At 39.7% G+C, this 12,676-nt stretch overlaps 2 protein-coding genes across 2 annotated transcripts; both read left to right on the forward strand.

Annotated features, from left to right (window-relative positions):
* The first annotated feature begins 461 nt into the window (after positions 1-461).
* On the forward strand, positions 462-6,478 carry pla2g12a (phospholipase A2, group XIIA). The gene is made up of 4 exons (XM_078166229.1): positions 462-857; positions 1,208-1,284; positions 4,385-4,550; positions 5,484-6,478. The coding sequence occupies exons 1-4, from the start codon at positions 638-640 to the stop codon at positions 5,600-5,602; spliced, it is 582 nt and encodes a 193-aa protein (XP_078022355.1). The 5' UTR covers positions 462-637; the 3' UTR covers positions 5,603-6,478.
* Positions 6,479-8,261: 1,783 nt separating this feature from the next.
* Positions 8,262-12,287, forward strand: LOC117254710 (caspase-6-like). The gene is made up of 8 exons (XM_078166230.1): positions 8,262-8,343; positions 8,647-8,688; positions 9,776-9,818; positions 9,921-10,070; positions 10,239-10,315; positions 10,485-10,660; positions 11,192-11,342; positions 11,489-12,287. The coding sequence occupies exons 1-8, from the start codon at positions 8,313-8,315 to the stop codon at positions 11,722-11,724; spliced, it is 906 nt and encodes a 301-aa protein (XP_078022356.1). The 5' UTR covers positions 8,262-8,312; the 3' UTR covers positions 11,725-12,287.
* Positions 12,288-12,676: the final 389 nt, after the last annotated feature.

Consider the following 12,676-nt stretch of genomic DNA (forward strand, 5'->3'; position numbering starts at 1 on the left):
TAAATACTTAAACAACAAATAGCTCAAATTGTACATTGGTATGCATTAATTATAACTAAAGTATGTGTTATATGTGGACTGATCATGGTCAAACAGCCTCCATAAATTCGTCATTGCATTTTTATTTCAGAGGTATACATGTAGTCTGAGTTAGATTTTAAAATGTACCTGCACTCTTCATGCGGTGCCATTTTCTTTGTACTTTGAGTAATGTAGGCCAAAGGTGAACTGTGGATCAATATGAATGAATTACTGAATTGTGCTGCTCCAAATACGGGAAAGCTAGATTTTTTAATTGATAAAATACATTAAAACAACGTGCCTGGCGCTAAAATTAATATTTAAAATATACATTTTTATAACATATTTTGATTTATCACAAGCCTGTATTTTTCTTTACTGACGTTTCATCTGATGACATCATCTTAATTGGCTTATCAGCAGTCACGTGACATCGTCAAACCCGGAAGCGATGTAGCGCACTTACCTGCTATGTGTCCAAGCTAGGCAGAGAAATGAAAACAACCAGAAGTGAAACTTGAGATGCCTTCAAGACAACATTTTTAGGAATATATCCGCCGAAGTTACGCCAAGGTGCCGCGAGACGCTGGTTTCAGGCTCTGACGTCAAGTGGACGATGCTCTACCACAGCTACATCTGTGTGTTTCTGTTGGGGTTGTACTGTTGTGGATGTGTCCCATGTGTGTCTGCCTGCAAACACGAGCCAGAGACCCCAGACTGGAGGTTGACTCTGAAGACTATCCGTAACGGAATACACAAGATTGACACGTACCTGAACGCAGCACTGGACTTGTTTGGAGGCGATGACGGACTGTGTCATTACAGGTGTAGTGATGGTAAAGATTATTTCTTTCTTCTGTCTTATACATGTGTAACGAATGACACTTAATGTGGCTATGTGCCATTTAGGAGTGCCAGGACTCTTGTGTCATGCATGCTGACCTACTGACACACCTACACATCACTGAATATTCATACATGTGCTTGTCATGTTAAATCAAAATGAAAAATCCATGGACAAAGCTACAGGAGACAGTGAATGTTACAAGATAGACATTATCGCCTCTTGAGCAGCTCAGTAAGCCATTAAATTGTAGTACTGTTTGTCCTGATGTGGTTATCATTGACAGCAAGATAACTGACCGGCAGAACAAGACACATCTTCACCTTTGCTCCTCTCTCTCAGGTTACAAGCCGGTGCCTCGTCCCGGGTACAAGCAACCACCACCCAACGGATGTGGCTCCCCGCTGTTTGGATTTCAGGTAGGCTGACAGAGTTAGGGAGCTGGTTTGAGGTTTCTTACATGTCTGGGACACACACAGATGGTTACCATGTGATTCCTGTTGTGCACGGAAACCCAAACACCATTATTCATGTACACTGACTGTTGCCTTTATTTTATTGCAAAGGTGTACACACATTATACAACACGTTTAGTCTACATTACATCAAGGTACTTTGTGAATAAAAAAATAAATAATACATATCATGTTGATATCAGTCTATTGCAGCTATATTGATATTGGCATATATATTGACCGATGAATTAAAAAAAAATGCAGTAAAGACATGCCAAACATATTCTAACACTGTCACCATTCCATAGATTATACACCAAAGTTGGGGTGGGTGATATGGCCCCAAAACAAAATCAAAATATTTCAGGGTATTTTTGCGATAATGATATTGTTAACGATATGACAAATTAGTTAAAAAAAAAAAAAGTATTATTAATTAATTTTCATAAACAATAACAGTACCTCAGAGTGAGATTCAGATTCTGTATACAATATTAATAGTACAACAAAATAAAATCTACCACAAATTACACATTTAAATAGCTCCTAAATACAAAAAATGTCCCCTGGGATCTATATATATAAATCAACAGCTGATTTCCTTCTTTTAGCAAAAGCCTAAATGATTGAGTTGTTTTTTTTCCACCTGGACCTTTATGTTCTGCCATTTCTCCTCTAATCATCACGCTGTGACCTGTGACAGGCTGTTATGATACCACAACTATCGCACATTCACATACATGTATTTTTTTTGTCGAGCTGCGGCATGTAGGTTTTCCTTAACAGAGGTAAATGACAAAACGACACTGAGTCCCATGTGTGCACGAGAGAGAAGAGAAGGAGAGACTTTGTGCTGCTGCCAGAGGAGTCACTGAATGAGTTCCCTCTGCGTGGAGGGTAACTTGCTAAGAGTCTGAGAAGTCCGAGGCTGTTCATAAAACATTCAAGAAGCCCAGGCCTAATGACGCCACAGTTTATTCCACACCACGGAAGCTGCTCCTCCTTTTTAAACCACAGCAGAGTCACTAATAATTTTGCTTTCAGCCATGCTTGTTCTTGCGGTGGGTAACAGTAGTGTCAAAAAGTCTAAATATTGCAAGTATCAGGATATGAATTTTTTTATGTGATTTTAAAATTATACCAATATTATCGTGAACAAGTTGATATGGCACAACCCTATGCCCATGAGTATTGTATGTTTGTTTTAAAACCATAATGTGTACATTTTAGTGTATATCTCGGGCACAACTCTTAAATAACCAAGGTCCAGTGTTGCAATGTTGCAGCCTCACTGCTAGATGCTGCTAAATCCTACACACTAGACCTTTAAGGATCCTTATCAAAATTGTCAATTTATGTTATACATTTACCGTAAAACGTGGTGTATAAGTCGCACTTTTTTCCCTTTTTTTAATCTAAAAAGTTGGGTGCGGGTTATAGACCGGTGCGACCTATAGACCAAGGTAAATGCTGACATAGGTAATTTGACCCACAAGATGGCGCTACGTAGTAATTTAACCTCATTCGTTTTTAGGATTTGAGTAAGCATGTATAGTTACAGCCCACACTGTAATAAGGTACTGTAATGCTGTCTTCTTAAAAAAGAAAAAAGAAGTTTAACGTTAATTTAAACTAATTTTTATGGCTCAGATGTTGTTATACCGTAATTTTATTTCCTGAAGAGGTTGTTTGGAAAATTGCAATCTGAAAAGTAAACAAAGCTGCTTAAGAGGTGATTGTGTTTTGAATGTGTTTCAAATTAAAAATAAAGGGAAACAGTGTAGGAATAACTTGTATAACGTTTTTATTAACAAATAGTAATATAAAACCTTGTTTTCCCTGTTTGAGACCTTAAAAAATAGACTGCGACTTATATGCCAGTGTGACTTATATTCTGAGTTTTACGGTACATTAAAAGAAACAAATATTGACTGGTATATTGCTATCAGATTTTCTAACTCTCCGATATTAATGTCAGTCATGGACTCAAAAATCCAGTGTTATTGTGAGCTTCAGTAAAATGCACTTAAAGATACTAAATTGTAAACAAATAACATCCTTTATTTCACACTCTTTTTTACACACTTGTCGCTATTAAGTTATGTTTCATTTACAGTATTACTTTAAAAAAAAAATGCAGTGAAAACTCACTTGAGCTCAACATCACAAAGACCAAAGAGCTTTGCTGTGTGGGCAGAGAGAAATCACCATCATCATCACCACGTCTTTTCCAGCCGCTCAGTATCCAGGGTCAGCTGGTGGAGCAGATTCAGTCTTCTAATACCTTGGAATAGAGACAACCTGACTGTCCTTTTCACAGCACACTGACTGTGTACAAAAAAAGCACAACAGCGCCTCCACTTGATAAGAAAACTTTTCATGATGCAAGGACATTTGAACTCTGGGTTACCGTCCACCCATTGAATCCATTCTAACCTTCAACATTTCATCATCAACTCACTCACCACCCAACACAATGCAAAACTCTCTGGCATAACTAATCAGGCAGGCAAAATAATCGGCTCACCCCAAACTCCTCTAACTGAACTGTGTAACTGCTCAGTGATTGGAAAAGTCACCCTGATAACTGAGGACCCTTCTCACCCCTTCCACGACTCCTTCCAGTCACTGCCATCAGGCAGACGCTACAGAATCCCACTTGCCTGGAACAACATTGACAAGAACTACTTCATTCCCTCTGTAATAACTGCCCTGAACAATCTAAAATAGACACTGCCCTTTAACCTGCTTTCATCAGTTGCTGTTTTATCAGTTCTTTTTTTTTAAAAAAATATTTGAATTAAATGTGTTTTGAATGTGAATCGTGTATTGTTGAGGCTTGTCAAGGGAAATTCTGTCACTGTTTGGACAGATAATAAAGTATATCTATTCTATATAACTAACGTGGATCATTGTGTCCTTACTCACTGCTGAAACTATATTTTTTTAGATTTTACTAACCAATAACCGAACCATTATCACATCTTTTGAATTTAGGGAAATGCATGTCTCCTCCTTCATTCTAAAATACATAATAAAGAGTGACAATCCTTTTTTTCCCCAGTTTGACATAGGCATCCCGTCCATGACCAAATGCTGTAACCAACATGACCGCTGCTATGACACCTGCGGCCGTGAGAAGCACGACTGCGATGAGCAGTTCCAGGACTGTCTCGAGACTATCTGCAGGAACGTGCAAAGGACTCTGGGATTGGCTCAGAGTGTCCAGGGTAAGAGCCAAGTGTTCAAATTAGGTGCAGGGTAAGATGTTGCACCTGGTAAACAAAAACAAAAACAAATTTTAAATACAGAATTGAAGTTGTTAACATTTTTGTTACTCATTGGAGCCAGACCCATACTTGAAAGCAGTTGTAAAACACATCATGTCCAGCAGAGTGTGACATAAAGCTACTTTTTAAACACTGTATATCTAGATACTGTAATCCAGTGGTCCGGCCACAGGGTCCAGATTCCTCCTTAGTCATTAGTTCAAGGTCCACACAGTTTGATACATTCAATATCATACTTGCCCTTGGCCATGTGTTCGAGCTAGTGTGCTGTCTCTGTCAAGTAGTTGTCCCTTAGTCACTCGCTCTACAGCTGGAAACGGCACTTCAAAATAAAAGCTCTGTGCCGGAAATTTACTGTACTTAAAAATAAAGTGTGTTTTTACAAACTTTTTCTGGGGGGATGCTTATGGACCGCGACCTGCCAGCTGGGAACCACTGCTGTAAACTGTAAATGGATACTGTGATAACCCCACTTGACAGTTATGCTTTAATACTGACTCATAACCACGTCAACCTCATCCTGTCATAAATAAAATCAGATTACATTTGATGAAGGTTTTAAAAGAACTACCCAAGTGCTACATATATATTTAGAGTCTAATCAAACCTGCCTTGCCACCTTGCTCTTTATGCTGCTGTGATTTTAGATAATGCTGTGATGCATTTAAAGTTTTATTCTTAAAACAAAAGTCTTAATCTGGTTTTAATCTCAGTTAAAGTCTGAATTTTATCATTAATGTATGCTGTGTTTAAATACAAACAGCTCACTTACAGTAAGGTGTAAGCAGGTACCTGTTTTTAAAGCAGCTCACCTTTGCCCTGTTGTGTATTAGCTCATGTTGTTTCTTTTGTTCTGTCTTTCCCTCCTGGCAGCTTGTGAGTCAGCAGTGACTCTGCTGTTTGACGCTGTCATGCACATGGGATGTAAGCCATACCTGGACAGCCAGAGGGAGTCTTGTGTGTGTCAATATGAAGTGAAGAGGGAACTGTGACACCACCACAAGATCAAGCCTGTGGAACAGACTGATTGAGAAGCACAACACAGAAAGCTGCCAGCAATAAACTTTTTATCAGGGTTTCTCAGGGATAGAGCCTCTCTGCACTGCTCTGACCTGTGTTTATTGCCTCCTTTGTTGGAGTTTTAAAATATAGGAATCTACTAGACAAAGTGAATGTGAAAATACCACATGGATAATTCATATCTTTACTATGAAGTAGTTAATTATTTATATTGTGTTAATACTGTGTGATGTGTTTGTCCAGTAATAGGCTGCTAACATGGTGTTCAGGGTTATCCAGGCTTTTGGATGCTTGGGTAGCACTTTATTTTATAGATTCATACACTGAAAATAATTCCCCAATAGGTTTTGTGGTGGTAATGAAAAACAAACAAACAGCTTTTTCACACTGTTTATGGGTAAAAAAGGAACAATGTAAATGGAGCTGTTCCTTCAAGCACATTCTTATGGAAACCAGCAACAGCCTTTAAACACACATGATGACAGCTAAATTAAAGTCACAGGATTTTCATTATTTCCCATACAATTAGGATTAGAAATTTTTATAGTTAAGTCCAGGAAACTGTGAGGAAATTATCACAAAAACTGTAAAATAAACCATTACAGCTGACCCCTCCCCGTCCGATAACACTAAAGGAGCATGTGAGAAATAGTAAGACAATAATGTCTCTTTCTACAGCATCTAAAGTAATTTGCTTTTTTTTCTAGTAGAACATTTGTAAAATATTTAATAAGTATCATCTGACAGATACTGCACTGGTGCACTCAACTGTTGCCAATGTGATAACACTGTGAAGGAAACCTTTGTTAAACTGTCACAAAAATAAAGAAACATGCTTTTATTGATAATTCTGTGTGTCAGTTGTCATCATTGACATTTTTGTAGAAACTGTTTTCTTGCAAACAACATCTAGAGTGATGTTTAGAGACCCCTGAGAATCTGTGACTTGGCTCCCATTGATTTCTCATCCAAAAGCTTTTCTGTCATTTATTTGATAATGATGTAAAAAAAGAAAAAACGGCTCACTGTAATAAGGCCTGGAATAGATGTTAAGCTCTCCTGAACTCTGGCTTTACTGACCTTAAACACACTTCTGTTGTTTATGTTTTTTTTTTTTTTTTAAATCCCTGTATTTGAATGTTTTTTGAGTTGCTCTTGCCCCAGAGGAAAGTCCTGATTCACAGACCCCGTAAATCGGCCAAAATGATGCTGCAGGGAAATCAGGGTCCCCTTGTGAAGCCAGACCTGGGAGATGAGCTCGTTGGTGGCCGGTCCTTGACCTATGAATCATTGGTCAGGCACGGCCCGAAAGAACTACATGGAGCCGCTGCCCTAAAGACCCACCACCTGCAGGGATAGGCATTGGGGGTGGATGCTTTTGTCTAGGTCCTCGCCTCTGACTGCCATTCTTTGCCCCTATGCATGGCACTGGAACCCATTGGAACCACGGTCCTGAAAATGGGGCTGGACTCTCCTTTTTTTGAGTTGCCCAGTGTGAGAGGTGTCAGGCAGGTGGGGGATCTTGAGCTGAGTACTGCTGTGTTGGAGTTCTCCCTAGAGAATAAGAAGGTTGCCTCATAGTGACTGAGTTGCTGAGACTCATAGTTGCTGAATTTTGTTAATGCCAATTCACCAAACAGCAGTTACAAGTATCATGTCTTCTTGGAATTTCAGAGTGGTGTCCCGAATAGGATACCACCTAGGGTTTCTATAGCTTGCCGTAGGGACTCACACTAGCAACAATGGAGAAACCTAGAGCGAGTGAATGGGAGTAATGGCTTGGTGCTTTGTTATTGGACTTGAGCTAGTCACAGATTAACCATGATAAACACCATGTTCAAGCACAGTGTAATTCTTATTTGATACCAGAATACCTAAGGCCAGAGATCAATGATTGATTTCGTGGTCTTATTTTCAGAAATACGGGTGTATGTCTTGGAGACTCTGATGAGGACAGGAGCAGAGCTGTCAGCTGATGGATGTGACGGATCAGATAGCAGGGGAGACAACTGGACCAACCCAGTAAATCCAAATGTGTAGTTAAGATGTACTGGGGATGTCTGACTGGGTCTCCTGTCAGCAAGGTCTTTCACCTCCCCCTCCAAAAGAATTTCGAAATTCATCTAAGGGGAGTGGGGACAAGGAATTCGAGTAGGCCATGGATAAGAATGTCCAAAATTAGTTTTCTCCATAGGGTGGCAGGGCTAGGGGGCTCTGAGTTGAACTGCTGTTCCTGTGTGTAGATGTAAGTCAGTTGAGGTTTTTTGGGCATCTGATCTGGATGCCTCCTGGGCTTCTTCCTTCAGAGAGTTTCTGGGTACGTCCAACTGGTAGGAGACTGTGGGGTAGATCCACAACACACTGGAGAGATTATCTATCTCATCTGGCTTGGGAATGTTCTGGGATCCCCCAGGCGGAGCTGGAAAACGTTGCTGGGCAGAGGGACATGTGGACTGGAAGCTGCAGAAAATGGATTTATGGATCAGAAGGTGTTGCAGTGTGGCAATCACAAACTTCCTGGCTGTTGACCTTTAACTGACACATGTGAGCCATGTTCTCTGCTTGTCACTTTCAGCCAATGACACTGAAGGGGAGGAGTTTAATCCTAGTTTATCAGTGTTGAATTGACCGAGCAAATACATTTTTCAGCACCTGCAGTTAGAGTGAAGACAACCTGTGAAGATGTCAAGCACAGCAGAAGACATATGTGGAGGTAACACATTTTGATTGATCTTTTAAATTAAAAGTAGTCATAAGTTGTGGGCTCCTGCATATGGAATTTCAAAAGTTGAAAAAATAAATCCAATGAAGTTTTAATTTCCAGTGTGACTGAGGCTCAGTATCATGAGTGGAGCGCTGTTTACTATCGTTTACTACAGTCTTACATGAGAGTTATCATGGCTTTACTGTTCATCTACTTTCTCCTCAGTCAGTCACAAATTTAGTACAACATGTGAGGCATCATAAAAACATCCTCAATGTCAGGACTTAATTGTTCTTTCTGTCACCTTCCCAGGAAGTGTTGTTAAAGACAGCAAAACAGCAACAGACAGGACAGGTGAGTGCTTTACCTGTTACATACTGTTTTTAAAGCTTGTGGACGATTATCAAAGTTTAAGTCAATTTTCAAACGGGAAAGGTTTGCCGTTATAAAAGCAAAAGTGAAAGGTTGTAAAGAAGTCAGATTTTATTGCCAATGAAGCCAAAGTACTGTGAACTCAATAGGATGAGATTAATCATTAAACCAGGACGCCTTGATTATTACTGTTTATCACAGGACATCATTTCCCCATTTTGTCATTATCCTAGCTAAATTAATTTATGACAGACAAATGCTGTGAATTTATATTGTATTAATACAAAACAGATTAGCTGGATGGGCTGTGTCATCTTTGATACTCAATAGAGTTCACACTCCGCGCAAAAAGCACCAGTATAGTTTCATGTTAACAAGTTTGCAAATGTCAAAGGATGACAGTAAATATGGGGAAGTGATATTCTGTCTACATAATACACAGTAATAGTCAAGGCAGTTGGGGTCGATGATTAGTCTCACCCAATTTATATTACCCATAGTCACTTGTAATAAATGATACAGTGACCGAAATAACCATTAAGTTAAATGAACACCTCTATGAAACCATTTAAAAAGAATAAAACATCATAACTCTCATACAAGTTGGATTTTATTTCTGGACTTTGTACAAACTGCAGTCAGGTGTCACTTTTGGCCTTTGGAGCAATCATGCACCTGTAGTTGTGCTGCTTAAAACATAAGCAATCGCCCTAAAATCTCAATCCCTCTCTCTATTTTTGGCAATTTCAACGACATGTTCTCAGTAATTATTAGTTATTTTATACTATGATGCTGTCTACTTTTAATATATTTATCTTTTAGGTTTGTGGTTCTCTATAACATCTTGCCAAAGGGCTGCAGTTGTGAATTAGTCGGCTGGCTAAAACTGGCACATTTACAGTAACACTGTTGATTAATTTGTACTGTCCTTTTGTAAATAAAATAAACTGAAACTGAAACTGATTGTGATATCTAAAAAGCTGTAAAGCTAGATTTTTCAGTGCATTATTGCTTAGTAAGTATATTCTATATCATTACATGGATTATTAATGTGTGTTGTTTTTTATAGCATGCACGGAGAACCTAACAGAGACTGTCGCCTTCATCAGAAGGTAAACTGGTTATTTTTGTCTTTGTGGTTATAAGCTTGGATTTCTCACCAGCACTCACCTAATATTGTCTCTGTTTCTGTACTCTTTTTCATCATGAAACAGCTCTTTGCCTTTGGATCCTGCAAAGGAGTACGAGATGGACAACAAACGACGAGGCCTTGCACTCATCTTTAACCAGGAGCGCTTCAACTGGCGCCTGGGGCTAAATGACAGGCATGGAACCGAGGCTGATGGGAAAAACTTGGAGAAAAGGTATCACGTCACAGCCAGCTGCTGAAGGAACACTGTGTTTGTATAACTGTGTGGTTATGAACTTGTCTGCACTTGTTCAGTGTCTGTTAGATTTTTCTTTGGTAAAACTTTGAAAGAATTTCTCATGTATTTCAATATATGCTGAACTTTTAATCACCTCTCTTTTAGACTGACGGAGCTAAAATTTGAAGTGAGGGCTTATGATGACCTCGGAAAGAAGGAAGTCGAAGATAGAATCACTGAAGGCAAGCACATGCATCATCACTTATGCCACTTAAATGACTTAATGTATATTCAGGAACCAATTTAAATGCTTCCCTGCTTCCTTGTTGTCCTGTAGATACAAAGCTCAGATCCAACATGTGATATGCTGCAGTACAAGCCACTTTTAACAGATATCTGATGTCTCACCAGCCGCAGAAGCCGACCATTCAGATGCAGACTGCTTTTTGCTCGTCTTCCTGAGTCACGGCAATGATGATCATGTTTTTGCTAAAGATGGCAAGATCCCCATTCAGGATATCACATCCCTGTTCAAAGGAGACAAGTGCAGGAGCCTCGTAGGAAAGCCAAAGATCTTTATATTTCAGGTACATGCAAACAAAACCCAGTCGAATCCATCAGTTTATGGCAGCGTGCAGCATTACCTGTTTTTAATGCTTTACTTAAAAATCCACAGGTCTTAAAGGAACTCAAAATGATATTCAGAGCATGGAGGTGGCAGATTAGGTGGCTGGCAGCTAACAGTGCTAAAAGCGCAAACAGTGCTATCAATGGCAAGAGTGCTGACAAAGCTAACGGTGTTAAATAGGGGGAGGCTGGAGGGTGGGCGCTGAGCTTCTATTAGCCATTTTTAGCAGTTACCACCATATACCACCAGTGCAGAGAGGCGGCAATGAGCTAGCCAGTGGGATACATGCACAAGACTAATATACTCACACACACACACACACACACACACACACACACAGAGCGTTAATTCATTCTCATCTCAAGATGCCAATACTCCACTATAACTTTATATAGAAAATACTGGTCTGCTGCCATATTAATGTTCCAAATATCATATCGAGCTTCTTTAAAAATGCCTTCTAAATGAATGTGGCTGTGTCCATTACTAGGCATGCCGAGGAGATAAGCATGATGACCCAGTTACTGCCTGTGATGCAGTGGATAGTGTGTTGAAGACAAATGAGATGGTGGTGAACGCCAGCGGTGTACACACTCTCCCTGCTGGGGCTGATTTCATCATGTGCTACTCTGTGGCTGAAGGTGAGCCGGTGGGAATGTTTGTCTCAGTACAGTGGGAAGGTTCACACTACATTTGACTGAGTTCATACCTTCAAGAAAGTGAATAATATCCTTTTTGCTGGTCAGTCAGTAACTATCCTGTCCTGTCATCTGTGTTGTTCCTTAAGGTTACTTTTCCCACCGGGAGACGATCAAAGGTTCCTGGTATATTCAGGATCTGTGTGAGCTGCTTCAGGAGTATGGGAACTCCCTTGAATTCACAGAATTACTGACGCTGGTGAACAGGAAAGTGTCGATGAGGAGTGTCGAGAAAAGTAGAGACAGGAATGCCATTGGGAAGAAGCAAGTACCTTGCTTTGCTTCAATGCTCACCAAGAAACTTTACTTCCGACCAAAGAAGTAACCGTTTCCAAGCTCAGTCATAAAATGAGCTGGATTTATATTACTCCTGATATTCACACATGCATTGAACAATCAGCTATTGGCAGTCTTAGTTTTTACATTGAAAACAATAGTAACAGAATAACAGGAGTAACTTGTGTTACATTTACATTTTATAAAATTAACAAATTAATTTCTGCTGTGGTTCATGCCAGGAAAGTTACAGAGCTTGTGTGTGCAATAAGTTAGTGTAGAGATGGTTGTAAAACACAGTATGACCTGCAGAGGGCAAGACAGAGCTCATTTTAAACACTGTAAATCTGGTTACTGCAATAACCCTAACTGACAGCAATTCTTTAATACTGACTCGTAAATACAAAATCAAGCTGGTCCTGTCATAAGATTAGTAGATTTATATTGATCTTTGAAAATGTCCCAAGTTCTATATATTTGACAATCAATATTTAGAGTCTGATAAAACCTCTTGCCACCTGGCTCTCTATACTGCTGTGATTGTTAATGTTGCTTCCAGGCATTGTAAATTGTACTCTCAACAAATTAATAAAGGCACCTGCTTTCAAATCAGCTCACCTTTCACCTGTTGTGTACTTCCTCTTGCTATTCTTCTTTGGCTCTGGATATAAGCCATACCTGGACAGCCAGAGGAAGTCTCGTGTGTGTCAGTATGAAGTGAAGAGGGAACTGTGACACTGCCACAGGATCAAGACTGTGACACAGACAGATTCAGAAGTACAACCCTGACAGAAGGATGCCAGCAATATAAACTTCTTTGAGATTTTCTGAGTGATAGAGATTATTTTGCCTGCACTGACCTGTGTCATCACCTGCCTTTATTGCAGTTTTGAAATGTTGACATTGGTTACACAAAGTCAAAGTGATTGCATCCTTAAAAGGAGAGCAATCAGGACAGTGCACAACGTGGGGTACAGGGAACACACCAACACATTGTTTTG

Source organism: Epinephelus lanceolatus, chromosome 3 (genome assembly GCF_041903045.1).
Source record: "Epinephelus lanceolatus isolate andai-2023 chromosome 3, ASM4190304v1, whole genome shotgun sequence".
Taxonomy (NCBI): Eukaryota; Metazoa; Chordata; class Actinopteri; order Perciformes; family Serranidae; genus Epinephelus; species Epinephelus lanceolatus.

What these genes read in the sequence shown, in the direction of transcription:
- pla2g12a (XM_078166229.1), top strand. Translation starts at nt 638, where the DNA reads ATGCTCTACCACAGCTACATCTGTGTGTTTCTGTTGGGGTTGTACTGT. An exon ending in TCATTACAGGTGTAGTGATG is followed by an intron (nt 858 to 1,207) that starts GTAAAGATTATT and finishes CCTCTCTCTCAG; the next exon opens with GTTACAAGCCGGTGCCTCGT. An exon ending in ATTGGCTCAGAGTGTCCAGG is followed by an intron (nt 4,551 to 5,483) that starts GTAAGAGCCAAG and finishes CCCTCCTGGCAG; the next exon opens with CTTGTGAGTCAGCAGTGACT.
- LOC117254710 (XM_078166230.1), top strand. Translation starts at nt 8,313, where the DNA reads ATGTCAAGCACAGCAGAAGACATATGTGGAG. An exon ending in AGCAGAAGACATATGTGGAG is followed by an intron (nt 8,344 to 8,646) that starts GTAACACATTTT and finishes TCACCTTCCCAG; the next exon opens with GAAGTGTTGTTAAAGACAGC. An exon ending in GTGCTACTCTGTGGCTGAAG is followed by an intron (nt 11,343 to 11,488) that starts GTGAGCCGGTGG and finishes TTGTTCCTTAAG; the next exon opens with GTTACTTTTCCCACCGGGAG.